The following is a 25,845-nucleotide window of genomic DNA, read 5'->3' as shown; positions in this document are numbered from 1 at the left end:
CGGAAAAGTGCGAGGTGATGCACTTTGGAGGGACTAACAAGGCAAGGGAATACACAATGAATGGGAGGACCCTAGGCAAGACAGAGGGTCAGAGGGATCTTGGTGTGCAAGTTCACAGATCCCTGAAGGCGGCGGAACAGGTAGATAAGGTGGTAAAGAAGGCATATGGGATACTTGCCTTTATTAGCTGAGGCATAGAATATAAGAGCAAGGAGGTTATGATGGAGCTGTATAAAACACTGGTTAGGCCACAGCTGGAGTACTGTGTGCAGTTCTGGTAGCCACACTACAGGAAGGATGTGATTGCTTTGGAGAGGGTGCAGAGGAGATTCACCAGGATGTTACCAGGGCTGGAGCGCTTCAGCTATGAAGAAAGACTGGGAAGATTGGGTTTGTTTTCCTTGAAGCAGAGGAGGCTGAGGGGGGACATGATTGAGGTGTACAAAATTATGAGGGGCACAGATAGGATGGATACTAAGGAGCTTTTTCCCTTTGTTGAGGGTTCTATAACAAGGGGGCATAGATTCAAGGTAAAAGGCGGGAGGTTTAGAGGGGATTTGAGAAAGAACTTTTTCACCCAGAGGGTGGTTGGAGTCTGGAACTCACTGCCTGAAAGGGTTGTGGAGGCAGGAACCCTCACAACATTCAAGAAGCATTTGGATGAGCACTTGAAATGCCATAGCATACAAGGCTACAGACCAAATGCTGGAATATGGGATTAGATTAGACTGGGCTTGATGGCCGGCGCGGACACGATGGGCCGAAGGGCCTCTATCCGTGCTGTATAACTCTATGACTCTATGACTCAAATGCAGGAGACTGGGCAAACCTGTGCTAACGTCTCAAGTTGGAGGTAGACATTTTGTATCCCAGCCATTTTTATTGCAAGAATGTTTGGCAGAAAACTTAGAAAAGCTTATAGAAACATGTTTTAAAGAACACTGTGTTCCTTAAAGAAGCTCCATTATTACTCTGTCAATTGCTTACTGTCAGCAACCATCAACACTAATGTGTTCATCCTGTGCTGAAAACTTTAATCCTTGAGGATTTGCTGTGTTTGCGGAAGTGCTAGAGCTAACTTTCAATAAGTAAACATCTCTCTTTGGCCAACAATACAAAACCTTTTTTTTTTCATGATTGATGTATTTCTTTTGTACCAGGTCACACAAAAGTTATCTATATTCAGCAGCAGTAAAACAATGGCAAGTGTTCCAGATCCTGCGGAGGGACCATAGGTATTTATTAATCCAGAACATACGTTCACAAGGGGCACTTTGTAAACATCCTTTCACATGATCCATTACCATCAAATTATTCTGTAGAGTTTCTGCAGAAATGACAGTTTTAATATTTAGGAAATATTTGACTTAGAAATGTATAAGTAGTGAAAGTAATGGCAGCCTCTAGCTCTCCAAAAAATAAAGCCTTCTTTTTGGCTCCCTTGTCTCCTTTCATTCTAATCAGGATGAACATGGTAAAAAACTTCCCACCATTGTTCCATTCTATTCTTCGGGTAAGCGTTCTCCAAGGCGGCCTTCGAGACACACGACAACGCAAAATCGTCGAGCAGAAATTGATAGCCAAGTTCCTCACCCATGAGGACGGCCTCAACCGGGATCTTGGGTTCATGTCGCGCTACACGTAACCCCACCAGGGGAAAAAAAAGTTATCTGTTTTTAATACAACTGGTCATTCTCTCTCTCTCTCTTCCTTTCGGATGTTTCTCTCTCTCTCTCCCTCTCTGTCTTTGGTTCTGGCCGTTTGTATTTTCAGTTGTCTGGTATCTAAGGTTTCTCTGTCTGAACACTATTCAATTCATTTGATGGCCTTGATAACGGGCAGTTGGAAAGATTATCTGTAATCACCAGGCATTGTTCTATGACTATATATGCGGTAATTTTCAATGAATCTCGACACTCACCTGACGAAGGAGAAAGCCTCCGAAAGCTTGTGATTTTCAAATAAAACTGTTGGACTATAACCTGGTGTTGTAAGATTCCTTACATTTGTCCACCCCAGTCCATCACCGGCATCTCCACACCATTCTATTCTATCACTACAACAATCAAGCTTTATTCCCAGCTTTTCTCTTGTATCTTCTGCTCTCTGGACTCCAGGAAGTCTTGGCTCTTAATGGTATCTCTCTATTGTTCTTAAGACTGTCCTACACCTTTTCTTCAGCCTCTCCTACATGCAGTCCACCTTTCCTTCTTTGAAATTAGAATTGCAACCATTCCATCTCTAAGAAAGATGATGCTTCTTATTCATTTAACTACCTCCCTTACACCTGTATTTCCTAAAGTTGGGAAAGCTGCTATTAACTCTCATTGAATGAACAAGCAGATAATAGCAGAAACATAACATGTTTACAGTAGTTTTAAATTTTACCAGCTATTATATAGCAAAAAATAATAGTTTGTAACTCTTGTGCTAAAACTATGACTATAATTACTTCTATATGTAACTGTTTTATTATTCCTTTCCTCGTCAACTATGGTGGTTATCTGGCCTATCTTATACCCTTCAGAGATTCCAATCAGATGACTTTTCTTTGCATGCTCCAGATCAACTCAAATGACTTGAAAAATATAGACTGGTAAATATATCTGAAACAGTAACCGGGATTTCATGGACTTAAATAACTGTCTGTTAAATTCAAAAAAGCTGCCAATCAGACTCCTATCTGAACAAATTACAAATTTTAATTGAGTGGCTTGGTTCCTCCCTCAAGCACTTGTTTATCAGATAAATCAACAGATTAATTCAGTAACATGTAACAAGGTGAGCTAGAACATTCTTCTGTGAGATAATTTGTTTTTTAACTCCTTATGTACCATGGAGATGAATGTCCGAGGGGGTTCTCCTGATCTCCATTTAAGCTATTTCTCTAGGGTTTCTGTGAACCTTCCACTGAAGTTACAGTGGGCGATTGGGAGAGCCCCTGCAGAAATTCAACTCACATCTCGGAAATAAAGAAGCCAATGTGAAGTTAAACATTAGGCAAAAATTCTTCTTCATTTTTCTCACAGCTTCACACCTGAAGAAAAGCCACTTGAATGAGGTACCAGAGGGCTGTCATTACCTGTAATGAGAAGAGAAAACTGGAAGAAGAAAGTTTTAAAAAAAAATAGTTGGCCTTGTGTTCAAATGGAGTTTCAAGAGGCTGGAGGTTAATTAGAAGTCTACAACACACCACAAATAAGAAGAAAGACTGGAAGAATTGGGACTGTTTTCATTAGGACAGAGGTGATTTGATTTAAGGGGTGATTTGATTGAGGTGTTTAAAATTATGAAGGGATGGAATCGCATAGATAGAAACAGATTGTTTCAGTGAATGGGGGAGTCTAGAACAAGGGAACATAGATAGCAATTTAAATGTGGGAGATTTAGGACAGCAAGTAGGAGGATCTTTTTTACACAGAGGGTTTTGCGGCTGTGGAGTGTACTACTGGAGTTAGTGATTGACGCAGAGATCACGGCAGTGAGTTTCCTCGGGGCCACTCCCACTTCGCAGCCACAACTTCAGCGGAAGTGTAGCAGAAATCCCATCCAAGTGCGTAAGCGGGGTTTCCGCTGCACTTCCAGCAAATGTATGGCAGCAGAGTGGGAACAGCTCCAAGGAAATTCCTGGCCGTGTCAACATTTAAGAATAGGTTAGATGGATGGTTGAAGAAAAAAGGAATAAGGGGAATATGAGAACATAGCAGGCACATAGGATTAGGACTACTGATTACATGGAGGATAAACACCAACACAGATTGGTTGAGCTGAACAGCCTGGTTTATGTATTGTAATTTCTATGCAATTCTATGAAAACAATCAACCTGCAGACTGTAATAGAAAACCAGTCAGTGATTGACAGAGGCCCATAACATTTGCACTCACATAATTGACAGGCCCTTGCAACACATCTATTGGTGCTGGTTTCTCTGCTTGGTTCTGTATAGTGACTGCCATTTAGGCCAGTGGCAGCCTGTTCTTTGGCAATTCCCTTTCTCACCACATTTTCTACCTTCATTCACAAACAAACAAATGCCATAAATTATCTTTAAGTGCCTTTTAAAGAGCACTGATCTGCAGAAAATCATGCCACAACTCCTACAGAGGAATCCATTACTGGAACAGCTTCTATTAAAGCATATAATTTTATACCTCTATCTGATCCCTTATAAAATAACATTGGTTCTAAATAAGCCTTAGATAAAATTCTTCTTAGGAAGCACTCGCTCTTACTCAAACTTGTGCCTCAGTAAATTGGAATTACAAATTTCCTGGTTCTGAATCCTAAGAGGAAAATTTCGTTCATCTGAATTCTTCATTGACATTTTCCCTTTCCAACTTCTTTGTGGACAAATTTGCTCAGAAAGTTCAGCTCTGGCCAAAACTGGGATGCCCCTTGTGACTTCCATGGGCACCTCAGCCTTCATCTGGATAGCCACAACCCCAATGTAGTAAAATCAGCTGAGTCACCTGGTTGCTAGCTAACTAACTTTCCAACGGCTGGTGGTTCCCTAATAGTAGACTGGGGACCGGGTTTCACCAGGCGATGTCCCAGATGATATGTAAATTTGGTGTATATTCCTAGCATAGATTATTGGAGCAGTTCAATCGTGGAGTACAGGGCTTACTCCCACTTCCCATTAGCTGCCTCAAAATTAAAGCATTTCCCAATAGGAACCACAAGCAGGTGGGAAAAACTGCAACCGAGAACTCTGCCATGAAAGAGGACAGCACTCTCAGCTGCAGCAGTGCAACCTTTACGTTGTCCATACTGACGTTCCTTGGGGCCTGTAAATGAGATTGTCAACTTTTGCCAAAATAGGGGCAGTTTTGGGAGGGGGACATGTGGAAATTAAATGCATTCTGGAGAGAGAAGGGATTTACAGTTATGGCAAGAAGGCGTGTCAATATATTGAAAAATGATAGGCTTGTTAGTCCTAATGACTTTTTGATCATCTTAAAAATTCTTATATTCTTATTTGAGCCTACATCCCCAGATCTGAATGGGCAGTAACTAAACCATTGTAGTACCATGTCCCCAAGCTATTTTTTAAAATCTCAGTTCAGGTTTTGCTAAGAAGTGGTATTGAGTTCTTATTCTCCCGTGATGCAGCCTGGATTCCTTAACTGCAGCCTTATCCTACTAATTGTTGCTATTCCCAAAGGATACTTCACTCCTTTTCTGTGAATTTTTAAAATCTTATCTTGCTCTCTTTTATTAGAGTAAAACATAGCAAAGCAATTCATTCTTGAGTTCAGCCAGCAGTGCTAATAGACACAGAACAGGTCTAGCCAGCAAGGCACCCATCTCTGGTTGATAATTTGATTAATTAAAAAAAACAATATAAACTCATGTAAAAAAACAACAAACTGTAATTTTTCTGACACTTCCTGCACTTTACTAAGAAAAATCCCTGGCTAAACAAAATGCTTATTTCAAACACGCCCTTTCCTCTGATATAATGCCAGAGTTCAGCCAATTGAACATAGCAAATATCCTCTCCCATTTCTCACATATGCATGCACACACACATAGTGACAGTGAAAATTAGTGTCGGCTGGGAATTTCCAAGTAAATCCAGTTTTAGGTACTTATGAAAACACAGCTTCCGGTGACCTCCATTCACGAGGTGCTCGTGAGCTGCTTATAAATATCATATGTGCAGAGTAGCCTTAATGCAATCAGGGCCTTTGTAAAAATCTTGTTTTAACGTTTTATCTGCTGTGGGCACTTCTGGAATTTTAAAAAGCTGTCCCATTTTGGAGATGTGCCCTCGGTAAAGCAGTGATGTAGAGGTAATTGTAGAAGTGGGCCAACTGTACATCAACTATGGGATTTACTTTCGAGGAGGGCGGTGGCGGGGGGGTGCTGGTGTCTGGAGCATACCCCTTACAGAAAATATGATTCTTGACAATTAATTGGTGCACTGTCCAGTATTTTGAAGGAAACTTTTATACAAAGTAAGTATTTTCAGATGTGCCCAATACTTGATATAAAACAATATACCCCACTAAGTTGGACTTAAAACTATAACAGTGAATTGATAATGTTGTGGTAATCTATTATAGTTTTAACTGGACTCTCGTTTCTTGCTTAGAAATTACTGTTGGTGATATTGGTGTGGCACCAAGGATCCCTAGTAAAATTGAAGTCAATGGGAATCAGGGTGAAAACTCTCCAGTGGCTGGAGTCATACCTAGCACAAGGGAAGATGGTAGTTGGTGTTGGAGACCAATCATCTCAGCCCCAGGACATTGCTGCAGGAGTTCCTCAGGGCAGTGTCCTAGGCCCAACCATCTTCAGCTGCTTCATCAATGACCTTCACTCCATCATAAGGTCAGAAATGGGGATGTTCGCTGATGATTGCACAGTGTTCAGTTCCATTCGCAACCCCTCAAATAATGAAGCAGTCCGAGCCCGCATGCAGCAAGACTTGGACAACATCCAGGCTTGGGCTGACAAGTGGCAAGTAACATTCGCGCCAGACATGTGCCAGGCAATGACCATCTCCAACAAGAGAGAGTCTAACCACCTCCCCTTGACATTCAACGGCATTACCATCTCCGAATCTCCCACCATCAACATCCTGGGGGTCACCATCGACCAGAAACTTAACTGGACCAGCCATATAAATACTGTGGCTACGAGAGCAGGTCAGAGGCTGGGTATTCTGCGGTGAGTGACTCACCTCCTGACTCCACAAAGCCCTTCCACCATCTACAAGGCACAAGTCAGGAGTGTGATGGAATACTCTCCACTTGCCTGGATGAGTGCAGCTCCAACAACACTCAAGAAGCTCGACACCATCCAGGACAAAGCAGCCTGCTTGATTGGCACCCCATCCACCATCCTAAACATTCACTCCCTTCACCACTGGAGCACAGTGGCTGCAGTGTGTACCATCCACAGGATGCACTGCAGCAACTCACCAAGGCTTCTTCGCCAGCACCTCCCAAACCCGCAACTTCTACCACCTAGAAGGACAAGAGCAGCAGGCACATGGGAACAACACGACCTGCACATTCCCCTCCAAGTCACACACCATCCCGACTTGGAAATATATCGCCGTTCCTTCATCGTCGCTGGGTCAAAATCCTGGAACTCACTTCCTAACAACACTGTGGGAGAATCTTCACCACACAGACTGCAGCGGTTCAAGAAGGCAGCTCCCCACCACCATCTCAAGGGAAATTAGGGATGGGCAATAAATGCTGGCCTCGCCAGCGACACCCACATCCCATGAATGAATAAAAAAAAATTAGTATGATTTAATCAGTCCTTTATCTTAACACAGGCATTAAACCATTTAAATTAGCAGTCAACACTACTAAAAATGGTATCTCATATGCTGTTTGTGGAACCTTGCTTTGTGCAAATTGCTGCCACATTTGCCGACATAACAAGTGACTACATTTCAAAAAGTAATTCTTGAAGCGCTTCTGGACGTCCTGAGGACATGAACGGTGGTATATACATTGCCACTTCATTATTTTGCTCTTCTATAAGAACATGTTAAGCATTTGTCCATTAATTTTACCAATAGTAATTGTTAAGCTTTGGTCTTAAAATTAATGATTGATTATATAATAGTACGATCTCCATAGGGTTGCACACAGGGAGTCAAGACCGAGCGTAGTCTTCAGGTGAAGAGGGGTTAGCAGGCAGGGGCACGCAGACATAAGATTTTTAGTAAGGTGTGATGAACTGGATTCTTTTTTTCCCTCAGTCTGGTTCAGCAAACACTGAGTCAAATACACCTTTAAAGTTCAACACAACTTTAATAGCAGGTCTTAGTCTGTAGCTTCGATTCAGACTCCTGAGGGAGTCCGGACGATTCTAACAGAATAAGAAGACAAAGACATATACAAAAATTCATACCTTTATACAGATCAATAGGGGTTGGAACATTGTTAACACAAGGGTCAACACCAATCATAAGCCAATCACAGGTAGCCCATGGCCTGATCATGCCGCAGTGACAGACACTGATGGATGCATCCTTTTCTTCTCACTAGGAATGTCCCTTTTGGTCTTGCTAAGGTGTTACCAATCTTGATTAGCTCGCAACATGGAGACACTCAGACCAGACCCTGAAACACATCAGACTCTACATTGATAAGACAATGCAGGCCTACTGACTACGCAAACATATGGCCCAGCAGGGGTGGGGGGAGCCTTTACCAACCTCAGCTACCAACTTATTAACCCTTTCCTAACCATTTTGCATTCTGCTCCTTTGCCACGTAGGCATTTTAATACTTTACTGGACACTGACCACACAGGGATTCTCATTTCCCCCTTTTATCATTTCATGATAACCAACCCTTGTTCACTCATCAGTTCTGCCTGAGCAGAGTCTCATACTCGAATTTGTTCCATTGCTACCTTACAGCAGATTTTGACGCAAGCAACGATCAGGCTAAAAGTAAGTATTGCTACAATTAGAATAACTAATCCGTGCATCAAATACGATCCCCATGAGCCACTGAGAAGCCATTCTAACCAACCTTCTCCTGAGGTTTGGTGTAATTTTGTTACAGCTTTCTGTATATGCTCAGCCAGATTAGTTATATTTTCTGAGTTATCTGGTATGTAGGTGCAGCATTCTGATCCAATCAGTGCACATGTTCCCCCTTTTGCAGCTAACAGGTAGTCTAGAGCCATGCGATTCTGCAAGGCCACCGTCCGAATGGCTATCATTTCTGCATTAATATCCTTCAGTGTTACTGTGGTGTCATTGGCTACTTCTAATACAGAAGCCATCTGCCGAATTTCCTTAATTGTCCTGGCTACCCCATACCCAGGGAACAAAATAGCGAAATATCGTTCCGTTTCTGTAATTGCCCTTTTAGGCTTATACTGGTGATGATCCGCTAGGGAAGGCAAGTGATGAACATGGGGTACTACATATCCTAAATAACAGGACCCGATCCAGTTCTGAGGCAACCATGGGTATGCCTTATGGCCGCATATGAAATACGTACCATTATATGCAGTTAAATTTCCCTCTTTAGCCATATATATAAGAGGCCGAGAGTCAAGGTGATTCCACAGCAACCCCTGGTTTTATTAAGCGTTGGGGCCCACTGGCCCTGGAACATGCCCTGGGTAGTCAGGTTGACCATGGGCGGTAGCCAATAGTGGGTGGTGCTGCAATCACTATGTCCCATAAAAGGGCCATTATTTGGGGCATTCTTATTCCAACATACCGTCCCGTTTGGTCTAGACGTGTTGGTCAAGAGCAGGAATGGGGCTTATGGGCTCGATTGTAATTAGGCTGATACCATCCCCTAAATTCATTAAGACTATACCCTGCTGATGCCCACTCTATTGTTTCCGGGGTTCCTATCGCATTTCCCGAATTGTTTCGTCTTATGACCCATTCCGCAGATTCATGGGACGTAAAGGGAATCGGCTTTAAAGGGATACCTCCCTTGGAATGGATAGGGATGTGGGAACACACCCAACAGCTAGAGATACCCTGCCATTTGGCATACACATAACTCATGTACAGGAAGGTGTTAACGTGCAGTTCGGGCTTTTGGAGTTGGAGATCTCTCTTACGTCTCTGTAGCAGAGAACCCTCTAATCTTAGATAGTTAAAAATCTCTATGGGGGCCAACCCATTACGCTTTCTCCCTTGGTTAAATCTCAGGTACCGATCGTACCTCTGTGTATCTCTCTCTTGTTCACACAACTCAGAGGTCTTTTCCCCTTCACGTTTACAAACATAATCATATTTGCACTCAGTCCAATAACAAGGTATTCCTCCATGCGATATTCCTAACTCTATCGAGCGGTGGGACTGCCTCAGGAGCCTGGCACATCCGTCTATCCAGGTGATGTTCCAACTTCCGAATCCGTCTGGGTCGTTATCGTTGCATCGAAGTACGTCTCCTTTGCATAGGTGGTGTATGCGCTTAGGCTGGTCCCGTCGACATGTTCTCTCTTTGGTTACTCCCAGGGTCAGCAAGAGTTCAAGGCAGAAGATCCAAGGGAAGACTTTCATAGCTGGTCACGATACCTGCATAGGGAAGATTTCTTAGAAGAAAAGAGAAGTTAGCATTTTAAATTTGAGATGTGGGACTGATAGTTTTACAGCGGTGGAGGTGAACCCACGCACTCTTCCCCTCTACCTTCACAGCGGTAGGGGTGGTGAGTAGAACCTGATAGGGCCCCTCCCAACGAGGTTCCAGTCCTTTCCTTGTCCAATTCCTGATTAACACGTATGTTCCCGGTTCGATTTTAGATGGACTGGCTATAGGAGGAAGTTCGACGTAGGCAGCTCGTACCCGAGAGTGGAGGCTTCTCAATGCCTTAGTTAATGACAAAATATAGTTAGTCATTTCTGTCGTCATGTGGTGAAAGTGGACAGTTTTCGGAGCGTTTTGATTCCAGGGGGTCTTGAGGGGTCTCCCGTATATAATTTCAGCAGGACTTAACCGTGCTACCCCAGCCGGAGTAGTACGTATCTGAAATAAGGCTATAGGAAGAAGTTTAAGCCAAGTAGTACCAGTCTCTGCCTGCAGTTTAGCCAGTTTATTTTTCAAAGTCTGATTAGCTCGTTTGCCCAACCCAGCGGCCTGTGGCCTGTTGGCACAGTGTAACTGTTGTTTAATGCCCATTTGGGTGCAGAATTCCTTGTTCACCTGACCCACAAAATGAGGGCCGTTATCTGAACTCAATTGATTTGGGATTCCGTTTCTAGGGATGATCTCTTTCATCAGAACTTTTACAACAGTGGAGGCTTTGTTATCTGTTGTCGGATAGGCCTCTTTCCATTTACTAAATACATCAACAATAACTAGGACATATTTATAACCCTGACATCTTTCCAACTCAATGTAGTCCATCTGGAGGGTCTCAAAGGGACCTTCCGGCAAAGGGGTCTTTCCCCATTCGCAAGGCACTCCCTTCCCAGGGTTGTGTTGTTGACAAATGAGACAGCGACTGCTGATGCTCTGGGCCAGGGCTTGCAACCTAGGATGCCACCAAGTGGCCAGCAGCGTACCATTAGCAGCTTTGGCACCACAATGAGTTGCAAAGTGTACACATTCAATAACCCATAGTGCTAATTCATCTGACATACAAGTCTGCCCCGCAGGGGTAACCCACAATTTAGATACACAGTCATAAGTACAACCAAGTTGTCTCCACATTTGTTTATCACCGTCAGGAGCGTCCTCCTGTAATTTAATGACGTCTTGGATGGTTGGCATTGGCTTTTCAGAGGGAGACTTGCTTTTGTTTGAGCTTTTAGTCTGACTCATCATTCTAGGGACAACCACCCTCTGTGTCTGGGACGCTTCCTTAGCTTCCTGATCAGCATATCTATTCCCTATATCTACTGGGGTCTGTCCTGTCATGTGGGCGGAACATTTTATAACTGAGATCTGTCTTGGTAGCATAAGGGCTTGTAACAAATCTGAGACTAACTTCTGATGGGAAATCTGCGTACCTGCAGAAGTCAGAAACCCTCTGTTTTTCCATAACTGTCCAAAATCGTGAACTACCCCGAAAGCGTATCTCGAATCTGTATACACGTTAACCCTTTGGTCTTTCCCGAGGACACAAGCTCTTATCAGTGCAAACAGCTCCACTTGCTGGTCAGAATATGGAAACTCAAAAGCAGCAGATTCGACAGTTATAGAGTCATAGAAGTTTACAACATGGAAACAGGCCCTTCGGCCCAACATGTCCTGATCCACTATTGCATATCCAGAAAGCTTCTCTCCAAAGGAACCAATAGAGGCACTCCCATCTACGTACATAGTTATGTCCGGATCCTTTATTGGGACATCAGATAGATCGTCTCTGACAGAAGTGTCTTCCTTAATTAAAGATAAACAATCGTGTCCTGGATCAGTCTGTTCAAGGGGTGGCTCTGTGAGAAAACATGCTGGGTTGATGGTAGTACAATGTTTAAATCGCAGTCTAGGATTATTCAGCAGATATATCTCATACTTATTTTGTCGAGCCATGGTAAGATGTTGAGTCTGCAGCTGTCCTAATAATGCAGTTACCGAGTGTGAACTGTATACAGTGATGTCCTGTTGTAAAGTCAGATTAGCAGCTGACTGTAGGCTATTGTAAATGGCTGTTAAAATCTGAGTACAAACTGGATGTCCTAGCGCTACCGGGTCTAGCTTCGAAGAGTAATATGCTACCGGTCTATGCTTGTCTCCATGTTTTTGAGTCAAAACAGCAGTTGGGCAATCAGCGAGGATAGTACAGTACAACTGAAATGGTCTGTCGTACAGGGGTCTCCCCAATGCGGGTGCTTGTGACAACGCTTCCTTTAATCTCTTAAATGCCCCTAAGGCGTCGGAATCCAGTTGAAATTCGCCCTCTTTGCTGGTGTATGGCGTTAATAATTTAGTGTCCAAGGCAATATTAGGGATCCACTGTCTGCAATAGTTCACCATTCCCATCCACTGCCGTACCTCCTTTGCAGTGCGAGGTACAGGGAATTGACAGATTGGTTCAATCGTGCTTCTTTCTAGGCTCCGCTCGGTTGCTGAGAGCATGACTCCAAGAAACTTACCCTCTGTTGGCCCACCAGTACTTTCGACTGGGATACTATGTACCCTAGCGAGGATAAGTGATTTAGCAGTTGGGCAGTGTCTTTTCGGTTACTCTGCTCATCAGGGCTGGCTATCAACAGATCATCCACATACTGGACTAGCGCAGATCCTTGTTTCTGCATTATAGACGGAAACGGTAGTCTTAAGGAATTCTATAAATGCGGTAGGTGACTTTCTCCTATCCGGCACCCCGGTTAAAATGGCCATTATCTCGTTGGGTTTCCATGGACAGTACACATCTATCGTTTGGGAGTTGCCGGCTACTCCAGCGTTGGCTGGGTTTGGGTCAAAAGCGGGGTTAGGCATCGGCCTCATTGGTAACTGACGAGGGGTTGGCTCATACCCAGCTAGTGTCTCAGTAGTACGTTCTAAGTTTAGTGATGGCAAGTCGTCTCCTGACTCTTCAGTGTCTGCGTCTCTCAGTCCCTGACTGTCCAGTCTCTGATCTCTCTGCTGTCTTAAACTAAGTGGGCTGGCTGAGAATTTAAATGTTGGAGCCAATAATTCCCTAGTTTTACTTCTGGTACGGGAGGCAACCGGGGAGACAATTTGAGGCATTATCACAGGGGTTTGAACAGTCGGTCCCGTAGGCACTGAAGAATAGATATTACTGTACTCTGGAGGGGCACTAGGACCCTGGGGAGCTACACGGGACCTACAATTCCACTCATCCAATTCATCCTCGTCCCCCTCAGCCAAGGCAAGGCCAATCATTGGATTACGTAATCCACTTTCATCAACTGCTTTAGACTCGCCCAAGGTCTTTTCAGACCTCTTTTTAGAGCGCTTTTCATGAGCACATTCTCCTTTTAGGACCTCTACGGACTTGACCACCCCTCCTTCAGTGAGTCCTATCGCTAACTTCAACGCGTTATCCTGCCAACTTGCTAATAACAAAGCTTCTTTCAGTTCTTGACAGTACTGTCTCCATAAAGCAATTAAATCTTTGGTTGCTTTACTTCTGTTATTTTTCCAAATTAATTCCTGTGCTTTTATGGCAATATCTAGGTCTTTAGTTCTTCTCAATGGCCATTGATCATTCCCCAGTTTTTTATTCAACCTGCCTGACAATTGTCTAAATTGTTTTGCCTTGTCCGGATATTTTTCACACAAAGTCTGTAAGGCACTACGCGGTTCTGCAGTGGCATCCAGACAATTACCCATTCTATGTCCCGTTTTCCTTTACTCTTAGTCAACTAATTAATACAACCGTATTCGAACAGAATTCAAGGATGGACCTGACTCCTTGTGCCTCACAATCCTAAGTGCCTTTGGTCTCTACGCCCAATTCAGGGTCCTGACCTTCACGTGGGGGATCTCCCCTCTTAACAACCGGTCTAAGGCTGCGCATTTGAGACAGGCACTTCCTTCCTTAGTTGATCAGCACAAGCAATCAGTTCCTGTTCATACCCAATCCCCAGGGACTCAAAGTTCCTGTTTATACCCAATCACCAGGAACTCGAACCCGAATCCTCAGCGATTTTTAATCACTGACTCGAGGTTCCGGTTTATATCCAATTACCAAGAACTCGAACTCTAACTCTCAGTGATAATTTTGATCACTGACCCTCAGTGACAGTTCGATCACTGACCTACCGCTTACAAGTTATTCCCTCAGTACCTGTACTGACCCTCAGTAATATTCAACCACTGACCTCTTCTTGCTATTTCTGTGTATTCGCCAGACTGACCTGAATCTCGTAAGGACGCTACACAAGTGTTAGCGATTGGATGATTCGTCGTCAGACTTAACAGATTTAGGAAAGCCGATATAGTAAAAAAGGTTTTACTCACATCGGGCGCGCTCTCTCCTTCCTCCGTGTCCAAGACAAATCCGCCTCTTACTCCGCGAACTCTTGGTGAACGACCGTTGAGATCCCCGTACGGGCCACCAAATGATGAACTGGATTCTTTTTTTCCCTCAGTCTGGTTCAGCAAACACTGCGTCAAATACACCTTTAAAGTTCAACACAACTTTAATAGCAGGCCTTAGTCTGTAGCTTCGATTCAGACTCCTGAGGGAGTCCGGACGATTCTAACAGAATAAGAAGACAAAGACATATACAAAAATTCATACGTTTATACAGATCAATAGGGGTTGGAACATTGTTAACACAAGGGTCAACACCAATCATAAGCTGGGCATAGGTTGGCCATGCGAGGTTACCTAATTTCAAGCCAATCACAGGTAGCCCATGGCCTGATCATGCCGCTGTGACAGACACTGATGGATGCATCCTTTTCTTCTCACTAGGAATGTCCCTTTTGGTCTTGCTAAGGTGTTACCAATCTTGATTAGCTCGCAACATGGAGACACTCAGACCAGACCCTGAAACACATCAAAGACTCTACATTGATAAGACAATGCAGGCCTACTGACTACGCAAACATATGGCCCAGCAGGGGTGGGGGGGGCCTTTACCAACCTCAGCTACCAACTTATTAACCCTTTCCTAACCATTTTGCATTCTGCTCCTTTGCCACGTAGGCATTTTAATACTTTACTGGACACTGACCACACAGGGATTCTCAGGTGCATATATAGATACATAATATACAACTCGTTGATCTCCCGTGAAGAGCTGGGAGATACAAAACTGAGGTGCTGCAACACCACCACTGGCGGGAGGGTGTAATTACAATGTGGTAAGTTTACATAGGTGCTTTACGTTATAAATGTGGACATTAGAATTTATAATGGAAAAAAGTTGCCACAAAAATGTGACAAAAACTTGGCAGCAGGAAGTTAATTTTTGTAGACAGAAAGTGTGTGCAGATGTAAGATTTTTAATATATTATGGGATATAGTATAAAAAATAGTATTGCATTGCAGTGACTGCCATAGAGTCCAACAATCTTCACCTTGGCTTTGTGCAATTTGCTGTTGTGCATTTAGAGTCACAATCTGATGCGGTTCCTTTGATCTTACCAGAAAAAGGTGGTTCATTTAGGTTCACAATTTGAGACTTACCATGTTTGAGATGAAGATTGCTGTTCTATGTCATTTCTGCTTATCCTTCACCATATTACAATTATTCATTAGCGTGTAACTGTTCAAAATCAGGGTTCAATTACAATTCTGAGTGGTTCACAAAGCAATGCTATTCAGCTTCACCTGTAAAAGAAAATCTTAAGTGAGAGTACTACCTTTCAAGAAGGGCTAATAATGAGATATACATAAGATGCCAGATTTAAAAACGATCAGTGGGATAAATCAAGTCACGGCCCCAAATCATTTATAATTATCCATTTAATTGTGGAATGGGATTCTGTGTCGGCATACATTGTACATATTATGTTTTAGGCTTTACTTAGGTATTTTCTCATGCTCTGTGTCAAAGACCATACCTGTAAGCGAGCCTTCACCCTGTTAACTGAAATGTGATTTTACGCATGCTATATCTGGTAATGTAGCATTGCCTAGAGGTGAACAGGAACTCCTATTACTGTACTTAGCTGATTAAATATGACTCAAGCCTTTTCATGATCACCTAAACTTTAGAAAGTGGAAGAATAAACACTCTATCAGACTATGTTTTAAACTATAATTGGTAGGACTCTCACCTTTGAGTCAGAAGGTTGTGGGGTTCAAGACCCACTCCAGAGACTTGAGCACATAATCTAAGCTGATACTTCAGTGCAGTACTGAGGGAGTGCTGCGCTGTTGGAGGTGCCTTCTTTCAGATGAGACGTTAAACCGAGGTCCTGTCTGCCCTCTTAGGTGGACATAAAAGATCCCATGGCACTATTTCGAAGAAGAGCAAGGGTGTCCTCTCTAGTGTCTTGGCCAACATTTAGCCCTCAACCAACATCACCAAAGCAGATTATCTGGTTGTTACCTCATTGCTATTTATGGGACCTCACTGTGCGTAAATTACCTGCCACGTTTCCTTACATTACAATAGTGACTACACTTCAAAAGTACTTTGTTGGCTGTAAAGCACTTTGGGACATCCTGAGGTCATGAAAGGTGCTATATAAATGCAAGTTCTTTCTTCTTTATGTTTTAGACAATTAACTTTGGAATATTACATAAATAGATTTATTACAAGTGACAGGTAAGCAGTAGCAATGGACAATACAACAGCGTATACTATTTATACGGAACATTTAATTTGCACGTCCTTCTCGGGTACAAGCAGTAACAAAAAGGCACAACACTTCGTTAACTCTACTGATGATGCTAAACATTGGCCAACATCCATAACATAAAGCTGATACTTGGGATTTTGTCTACACACCATGGACTACCTCCACACAAGCTGCAGTACAGTGGTACAAGAAGAACTGACAAATTGGAACCACACTGCCTATGGTATACTTCTCATACCTTTTGAAGTTGAAAATTGGGGTTACAGGAGAACAAAGATTATTAAATTAACATGATGGTTTCCTGAACTGCTCCCAGGGGCGAGACCCCAGTTTATTTGCATATGTTGTCCAGCACATTACCTTAATTTGATAGCTTTCATGAGAAAGTTTAAGTGGTCGCTACTTGCTTTGCAATCAAAACATACTTGCATAGGAACAATGCCTTTGAAGTGATATTTTTCATACCAAAGTGTACTGTATATCCCCTTCAGCCTGGGGAAAGCCAGCCAGCAGTAACCCAATTCAAAGAGACCCATTGCAGCTTATGGGTAGGAGTTAAAAATCCATATACTTTCTTATGATTTGATTTGTATCAGAAAAAAATGTGTAATTCTTGCACCTTGCACATAGAGAACCTTGCTTTTGCCAGGGTCTCAGGCACTGGCAAAGGCCATTGGTGCTGCCGGGCTGGCATTGCATTGCTCCCCATTTACCCTTTGGACACTGTCCAGCTCTAGGGAACATAAATCATTTTATGGGCCACAAACCATTGTTCAGGTGGGTGAAGCCTATGACCCTGCTTCATGCTATCAGTGACCACCATGGCTGACTGCACTGAACTCACAAAGGGGTAAGTTGCTAGTTAGTTGTGACTGTGATGAGACAGAGGCAACTGTAGTCTCCTGCATTCTGTGTGATTGCCATTGGGAATTAGAGGGGAATATCCTAGAGTTTTACCTGAATTGGCCACAGGTTTTTTTCTCTGGGTTTTTTCACCTTTCAGGAGATAGTATTGTGAGGGGTTGGATGAATGAGGTTGGATGTGCGAGGTTGCACCATCAACTGGATGGGGCGAGCTTGATGGACCTGATAGTCTTTCTCACCCTTCTTTCTGTAAGTTCGTATTATATCTAAGAATTATGGGAACGGCCAGTAGTTGACATGTCAGCTCACAATTTTGTGTGATGTTCTTTATTTTGTTACTCTTTCCAAAAGTCTGTGGAACTATTCACATATAATTTATTTAATTCAGGAATTGTGGAGAGTTTATATGCTGGGCTAAGAATGTTGTAACTTGGTTTTATCTGTTGCAAGACCTCTCTTAGAGGGATGCAACAACCAAATGTTTTCCCCCTCCCCAAAAAATGGTAATTTGGCAATCAGATTGAAGATTCCCTACTGTTCATGCTGCCTGTTTTCATAGGGAAACATCTTTAAGTGGAATAAAATGTTACTAATTAATTTGTTTCTTACCACCTTCTATTAAATAAGCAGTTTTCTAATTTTCTCCAAAAACTAAGCATTGGTGGGAACAGAGCATTTTGCAATGGGTTTAAGTACGTGCGTGGGCTTTATTTTAATCAAACGTTCACATTCAGCACAATCCATTTGTACCCAGAAGGTATGCAGTAGTAACATATCAATCACCTTTAATCATTTTTCTCTCTTAGGTTGTGCCAATTACTTCCTCTCCTCTTCTGAAGACTTTTAACTCCTTGTGGGGGTAAGGTCCCATGGGTGTCAATTGTCCTGTGGCACTTGCCAAGTAACCATTATTCGTGTGAAAACCTGGACAGTGACAGTGGGCTAGTCATCCATGGGAACATCACAATCAAGCCCAATCCAAGGTCTACACAGGAGCAATTCCAGCTCGATAGCAATCAGGAGCAGGAATCCTGGTTGATTTTCCTCCAGCCCAGTGCACTAAGGCCAATTACAGCACTGGTAGGACTACCTTGGCCAAGAACAGCTAATATATAATGCTATATATATTAAAAAAAACAACCTATATAACACCAGCTTGTCAGTGGTTAAGCTGACAGCTATGGGGGAGGCAGGCTTTGCCTCACTCCCGATCTTGTATAAAGTGCTACCAGGAAGCCAAGTGGTGCTTTGGGAAGGAGCAGGATGGATAGGGGATCTCATGTATGAAAAGATAGTGCAGAGCAGGGATAAAAGTACACCTTGGTCTTTCTGCACTTTAATAACCCACTTAACTGTGGAAATTAATGACGCCTGGACCCTGCCTCCACAGCAGAATATTTCCTTAAACAGCAACAAGTGTCCTCCAAGGCTCTTCATGCCAGATAACGGGCACTCTGAGTTTCCTGGCCGAACCTTTTAAGTGATTTTTTGGGGTGTTTTTTGTGTAGTTCTTTTGGCTCCGCGGCTTTTGGTGGGAACTTCCCCAAACGTAATCGGGCAAACAACAGGAGAGGGACCAGAGGCACGTGGTTGGGAATTTCTTTTCACTGCAGTGGGAATTCCCACGTCAGGCAAGCAGCTCTATAAAAAGGACTGACTCTGGTAACTGACAGCATTTTGAGCAGGGACAGGACTCAGTTACACTTCAGCAGTTTGTTGTGTCTGGACACTGTATCATGGCGAGCGGAAGGTCCCTTCTGTACTCTGCACTGACTCTCACAGTCCTGCTCACAACAGGTACGTTTCTTGATTTGATATCCTGATTTTCACTGCACTTTATTTTTTTAACCTACATTTTATTCCAACTACTTCATTACCAAACACTAATTAAAAAGAAACCCCAATAACTCTGGAAATGGCCAATTTTGGTTTCCTCTGCTTTTAAAAAAAATAAATAAATTTGTAATTTTTTTTTTAAAAATTAAAATTAAAAACGTTTTATAAATTTGTAAACTTTAAAAATTAAATTTGTAAACACTTAAAACATTAAATTTGTAAACTTTTTATAAAGTTTTTAACCTTTTTTATCAAGTAATCATTTTTTAATAAAGTTTAAAAATTAAATTTGTAAACTTTTGAAACATTAAATTTATAAACTTTTAAAATAAAATTGTGAAGTTATTTAATAAAGTTGTAAACTTTCCCCTCCTCTCCTTCTACCAGGTTCTTCCTTCAATTTGGAGCCGCAGCCAAAGTCGGAGACGTGGATCCGGAGCGGGGAGCAGCTGGTGCTCAGTTGCCGAACCGTGGACTGTCCCTCTCCTCACTTCAACTGGAGAGTCACAACCGATTACACTCTGGGGGGAACGGTCAGCAACAATGATTCGGTGTCCACTCTCACCCTCTCCCCGGTCACCATACAGCACACTCACCGGTACATTTGCACCGCAACGTGCGGCGTTGAGAAAAAGGAGAGATCCTTTATGGTGAATGTTTATTGTGAGTATTAATTCATCACGGACGGGGAAACACATGTACTGAGCCATTTTTTTAAAACCTAGAGTATTTTAAGAAAAAGCAAAATGTTACAAGATGAAAGCTATTTCTAACCCTTTCAGGAGTGACTGCTCGAGTTGCTATCACTAGTTTCTGACAGCAGTTTCAGAAACTTTTTCTGAGTCTATTGGTGAATGACCTGGACTACGTTTTGTAGATTTGGAATAAAACATATAATTGTAGTTTAATGGTAAAGAGGTGTACTATCAGTCTGGTCTTTAACCTATAATTGTTAGAGCCCCTCTAACTCAGATATTGTTTGATTATTTCTGCAGCTTTCCCAGACGCAATAATGCTGGAGACAGTCGGTGCACTGGAAGTCGGCAAGAAAGGCACCCTGAGATGCACCATTCCTGATGTTTATCCGCTTCATTTGCTGGAGGTAGAGTGGCTGGAAGGAACAACTCCTTTACATAAGGAGGACTTTTTAAAATTTACACAGACAGAAACCACGGTGACCACCAACTATGAACTAACGCCTGAACTAGGGGACTCAGGACGAGAGTTCACCTGCCGAGCCCGGTTAGTCCTCGACAAGATCCCAGCCGAGACTGCGGACAGACAAAAGAGGTTAATGTTACAGCTTCACTGTAAGTATCGGGATAGAGCTCTCACCTCAATGTTCAACAGTGTGGAAAATCTCTCAATTAAAAGATTTAAACCCGCTCCCATTTTATTTACTAAAATCTCCCCCCTCCCCTCCTTCTCCTACAGATGCCCCCAGAATGACAAACATTTCTGTAGCGCCATCTCACACCGTGAGAGAAGGTCAGGACATCAGGTTGACCTGTACTACCGACAGCAGCCCCGCTGCCAGAATTGTGTGGAGCAAACTAATAGCCGAAGGCTGGTCAGTGACTGCCGAGGGGGAACAGACCCTTCACCTGCCAGCAGCCCAAGTACGGGATACAGGAATCTACCGGTGTGAAGCCAGCAATGAGCTGGGGAAAGAGACCAGCGAGGTGGAGATTCACATTCAGGGTAGGTGGACCTTTCTCTTCTAGAGAAGTGTTGTTTGGCTGGATCAGGTGATATTGTTCTCAATTAGTCCCTTGCAATTCACTAATTTCACCCTGCGTCTTTCTGCACAGGAGCCCCCAGAGACACCAGTCTCTCCGTCACTCCCTCTACTGTGAAGGAAGGAGACCACGTCACTGTTACCTGCACCACCCATGCTAATCCCTCTGCTCAGCTTGTCCTGAGGAAGAAGTCAGAAAGTGGGCAGATGGTGCTGGTCTCAGAGAATGGAACATTAACAATCGATGCAGCTCAGTCTGGTGATGCAGGACAGTATGAATGTGAGGCCATTAATGATCTGGGGACAGACACCACAAGGGTGGAGCTGACTGTTCTAGGTTGGTACCCTATCTCTGAAGAACTTTCATTGTATTTTGTACAGTGTAAGATTATTAAATATGGAAACACACCATAGATATCAGGTATCATTTAATAACAATTGTGGGCTTGCCTGGGGATAGCAGATTCCATGGGAAGGATTGAATCCCTGTTAGCAATTACATTTTTTAATGAATAATGAGCTCATCAAAATGTTACCACTGCCGAATAGAACATGTTTCCATTTTTATTATCTGCTATCAGCATCAAATCCTTCCAGGTTAGCGACGGCCTGGGTTAGGTACAGAGTAAAGTCTCCCCTATTTCCCTCCCAAGAATCTACTTATCACCAAACACAGAAATGCTCCCTTGTTTCAAATTTCACCTATCCTCATGGAGTCTGAGATTGCTCATTTGTAGCAAATTGAGGGCAGCTTTGAGCTACTGGTGGTACCATTAGAAACTGGATGGATGTTTCCAAACTCATGCTGGCTATGGGCAGATACAAGCCAGGAATGTAGTTGTCCATTGCTGGCCTCTGAGGACCTTCCCTTGTTATAGAGAAAGGTCCTTGGTCACAATATGTGACCTTTGAACCAAACTGACCATAAACAGCTGTCTGGCGTTGCTGGGTATTTCTGAATATAAATGGAGTGTCAGATTGTCAATGATTGTAACCAAATCTCTCAAGATGTGAATGTAATGGAAAATATCCTCTTCCCACAGAAGCCCCCAGAGACACCAGTCTCTCCGTCACTCCCTCTACTGTGAAGGAAGGAGACCGCGTCACTGTTACCTGCACCACCCATGCTAATCCCTCTGCTCAGCTTGTCCTGAGGAAGAAGTCAGAAAGTGGGCAGATGGTGCTGGTCTCAGAGAATGGAATATTAACAATCGATGCAGCTCAGTCTGGTGATGCAGGACAGTATGAATGTGAGGCCATTAATGATCTGGGGACAGACACCACAAGGATGGAGCTGACTGTTCTAGGTTGGTACCATATCTCTGAAGTATTTTCATTGTATTTTGTACAGTGTAAGATTACTAAATATAGAAACACACCATAGATATCAGGTATCATTCAATAACAACTGTATGTAAAGGGAGACTGAGTTTTTCTGGGAATAGCAGACTCCACAGGAAGGACTGCACCCCTGCTAGCAATTAATTTTTATAATAAATGATGTGGTCATCAAAATGGGGGCTGTTACCACTGCCAAATAGAACGTGTTCCTATTTTTATCATCCACCATCAATATCAAATCCTTCCAGGTTAGCGACGGCCTGGGTTAGGTACAGAGTAAAGTCTCCCCTATTTCCCCCCCAAGAATCTACTTATCACCAAACACAGAAATGCTCCCTTGTTTCAAATTTCACCTATCCTCATGGAGTCTGAGATTGCTCATTTGTGCCAAATTAGGGGCAGCTTTGAGCTACTGGTGGTACCATTAGAAACTGGATGGATGTTTCCAAACTCATGCTGGCTATGGGCAGAAACAGGTCAGGAATGTAGTTGTCCATTGCTGGCCTCTGAGGACCTTCCCTTGTTATAAAGGTCCTTGGTCAGAAGCACAAAGTCACAATGTGTGACCTTTGAACCAAACTGACCATACACAGTCATCTGGTGGTTGCTGTGTGTTTCTGAATATAAATGGAGTGTCAGATTGTCAATGATTGTAACCAAATCTCTCAAGATGTGAATGTAATGGAAAATATCCTCTTCCCACAGGAGCCCCCAAAGACACCAGTCTCTCCGTCACTCCCTCTACGGTGAAGGAAGGAGACCGCGTCACTGTTACCTGCACCACCCATGCTAACCCCTCTGCTCGGCTTGTTCTGAGGAAGAAGTCAGAAAGTGGACAGATGGTGCTGGACTTGGAGAATGGAACATTAACAATCGATGCAGCTGAAGTGAAGGATGCAGGACAGTATGAATGTGAGGCCATTAATGAACTGGGAAGGCAGATTCGAAGCACAGAGCTCATCGTTCAAGGTTGGTATGGAAAATAATTAATGCATCACACAATAGCCTTCTGGGGGAAAAAAAAATTCACACAAATTTTTATTAATGAAAATATATCTTCCCTCCCCCCACAGTTCTGACTGTTTGGGCTCATCCCTCCAAGTGGGTCAATGAAGGGGAGAATGTCACCATCGGCTGCAGTGTCCACAGCAGTTCCACCACCCACTTCATCTGGAAGAAATTGGAGAACAACAGTGAAGCCATTCTGTGCTCCAATAACAACACCTTTACAATCCTTGAAATAACACAGAGTGACGCTGGATTTTATGAGGTTGAAGTAATCAATGAACTGGGGAATCAGAGAGGATTTGTGGAAATAAAAGTTAATGGTAAGTAAAACGTAGATTCAGCACATTGTGTTAAGTGAGTATTGGTGCTTGGAGATGGTATTTTACTTAAATTTCTTTCTAAATATATTCTCCTGTCTCTTTACAGAAATAAAGCTAGATATAATTCCTGCTGATGAGAATCCTACAGGAATCGTAGAAATAGCCTGTGTGGGGGCAGCACTGGGGTCTGCAGGGTTACTGCTTAGTACTCTTTATTATATCTATCGCAGAAGCAACTGCAAGGGATCATACCATATGCCAATAGAACAGACAGTGTGAAGAAAAAAAGGAATGAACATTCCCACTGCTATCATTGTCGAATCCCCAGTGCTGAGCTGCTCTGTTGTTAGGAGCAGAATGGTCTGCCTAGGACTGGTAGACAAATAAAGCGCATGAACGTCCCTGTGTAATGATTGCGATTCAATAGCATCACCAGCTGCTGGCATCCAATGTATGGAAGGCACGGGACACTTGAACTTAGGACACTTTATTGTAAATAGTCCTCCGAATTTATTGAGTATCTTGGAGTGAATAATTCTGTGATATTTGTGGAGTATCTTGGAGTGAATAATTCTGTGATATTTATGGATCTGTAGTCTACTGATGGAAAACAGTACAAACAATTCACATTAAAATGGGCCTCTGGTACCTTAGCACCCATGGCTGCCAGGCACAAATTACATATTCAGACTTTTAGCACTCAGTGAAGCAGACCTGGTTTTCCAGCTGCTGACTGGTGCTAGATTCAGTGCCCATCCCCCACTCGCAGTAGGCCTTGTGCCACTAAAGGGACAGGTAGGTTACACGCTGCTGATCCTCAGCAGTAAAAAATTACATTGTCCGTTACATGGTATAGTGCTCCTAAAAACAGTGCACTGTCCAACTTGCTAGGAGCAACCCCACTGGAGATTTGCAAGTTTCATATAAAAAAAATTAAATTGTGTTTCTTACTGAGATTCAGAAACAGAATCCTGTGATATGTCTGCAGGTGATTCCTTGCACATGTATAGCACAGAAGAACCTTAAGTAACCAAAGTTTGAAACCAGGTTCTGCGCATATTGTGTGCAGCTGTTGGACTGGGGGGTTGAGATGCAAGACCCCATTCTAGCCTGCCTCCATTGAATCCTGAATTTTGACTGCCAAAGCTGTTCAGACAGTTTAAAGTTTCTGGTTTCAATGTGGAAGGGGATGGGCAGCTGCTGAATGAGGAGCACAGGATCTCTAGTTTATGTACTGCAACTAATTCAACCTTCTACAGGGCAATGCTGTAGACTATTTATACCGAATTTTTAAGTTACTGCTGCATTTCTTGCTAATACATACAAGACTTGTCGTTCTGCAATTAGTTCCTGCTCCGATCTGATGTATAAAATCAGGGCACTATCCACTAGGGCTGAAACCAGGCACCGAACGCTGAGTTGGACTTAGGTATAGTGTGCTGGGGTGGAGCAGGTCATTGTGCTCTGAGGCCGGGACTCGAAATCTTGCACATTAAATGACTTGTAGACTTATCAAAAAAATTTATTTTCTCACAGCTGCTAAACTTCATGTGACACTCTAATTTTCTTGCAGACAAAATGTAAGAATAATTAGTTTCCAAAGTGAGAGATAAGAATTTTATTGACACTTTTGGTGATTTTATAAAAACATTTCCAATATGTTCTTCAGTGTGTCTATTCCTGTAGATCCAGGAAGGAGTGACAAGATGGAATTAATGTTTTAATTGATTCTAAAGGTGATTGTATATCTGTAAAGTACTGAATATAAATGTACAACTGATCACACTGACTGATTTTTAATAAATTGAAGATTTTTTTTAAAGAGCTCTTCTTGACACTATTTTGTGAACACTTCTCGGCTGGGAGTAAAATATAAACTCAGTGACATTACTTTACTAGTTCTGCCACAGCACGTGTCTTAATTGTAACAAGTCTTTCTGCTATGGGTTTGGCTCTGCATTTTCTACATTGATTGAATTTAATATTCAGAAAGGAACTTACAATCACCCCACATTTTTGAGCTGCAGCTAAAATAAATTACCCTGGCTCCTCATACACTTC

The 25,845-nt window shown here is 42.9% G+C and overlaps 1 protein-coding gene across 3 annotated transcripts; it reads left to right on the top strand.

Moving 5' to 3' along the window:
- Positions 1–1,158: 1,158 nt before the first annotated feature.
- LOC137325453 (vascular cell adhesion protein 1-like) lies at positions 1,159–25,608 on the top strand. 3 transcript variants are annotated; one of them, XM_067990582.1, is made up of 11 exons: positions 1,159–1,235; positions 3,030–3,246; positions 19,050–19,338; positions 19,765–20,040; positions 20,373–20,687; positions 20,812–21,078; positions 21,189–21,452; positions 22,159–22,422; positions 23,162–23,425; positions 23,530–23,784; positions 23,891–25,608. In XM_067990582.1, exons 3-11 carry the CDS (start codon positions 19,278–19,280, stop codon positions 24,061–24,063), a joined length of 2,139 nt encoding a protein of 712 aa, XP_067846683.1. In that variant the 5' UTR covers positions 1,159–1,235; positions 3,030–3,246; positions 19,050–19,277; the 3' UTR covers positions 24,064–25,608. The 3 variants fall into 3 exon arrangements, with proteins under 3 accessions (XP_067846683.1, XP_067846685.1, XP_067846684.1); XM_067990584.1 differs by lacking the exon at positions 21,189–21,452; XM_067990583.1 differs by lacking the exons at positions 1,159–1,235; positions 3,030–3,246 and having other exon boundaries at positions 18,525–19,338.
- Positions 25,609–25,845: the final 237 nt, after the last annotated feature.

This window comes from Heptranchias perlo, chromosome 9, assembly GCF_035084215.1.
Source record: "Heptranchias perlo isolate sHepPer1 chromosome 9, sHepPer1.hap1, whole genome shotgun sequence".
Classification (NCBI taxonomy): Eukaryota; Metazoa; Chordata; class Chondrichthyes; order Hexanchiformes; family Hexanchidae; genus Heptranchias; species Heptranchias perlo.
Note: the sequence above shows the minus strand (reverse complement) of the source record. Positions and strands in the feature narration are given on the sequence as shown.

Bases quoted from the DNA above. Each gene is read 5' to 3' on its own strand.
- LOC137325453 (XM_067990582.1), top strand. From the start codon at position 19,278: ATGGCGAGCGGAAGGTCCCTTCTGTACTCTGCACTGACTCTCACAGTC. The intron at 20,041-20,372 runs GTGAGTATTAAT...TTATTTCTGCAG, and splicing joins CTTTATGGTGAATGTTTATT to CTTTCCCAGACGCAATAATG. The intron at 23,785-23,890 runs GTAAGTAAAACG...GTCTCTTTACAG, and splicing joins TGTGGAAATAAAAGTTAATG to AAATAAAGCTAGATATAATT.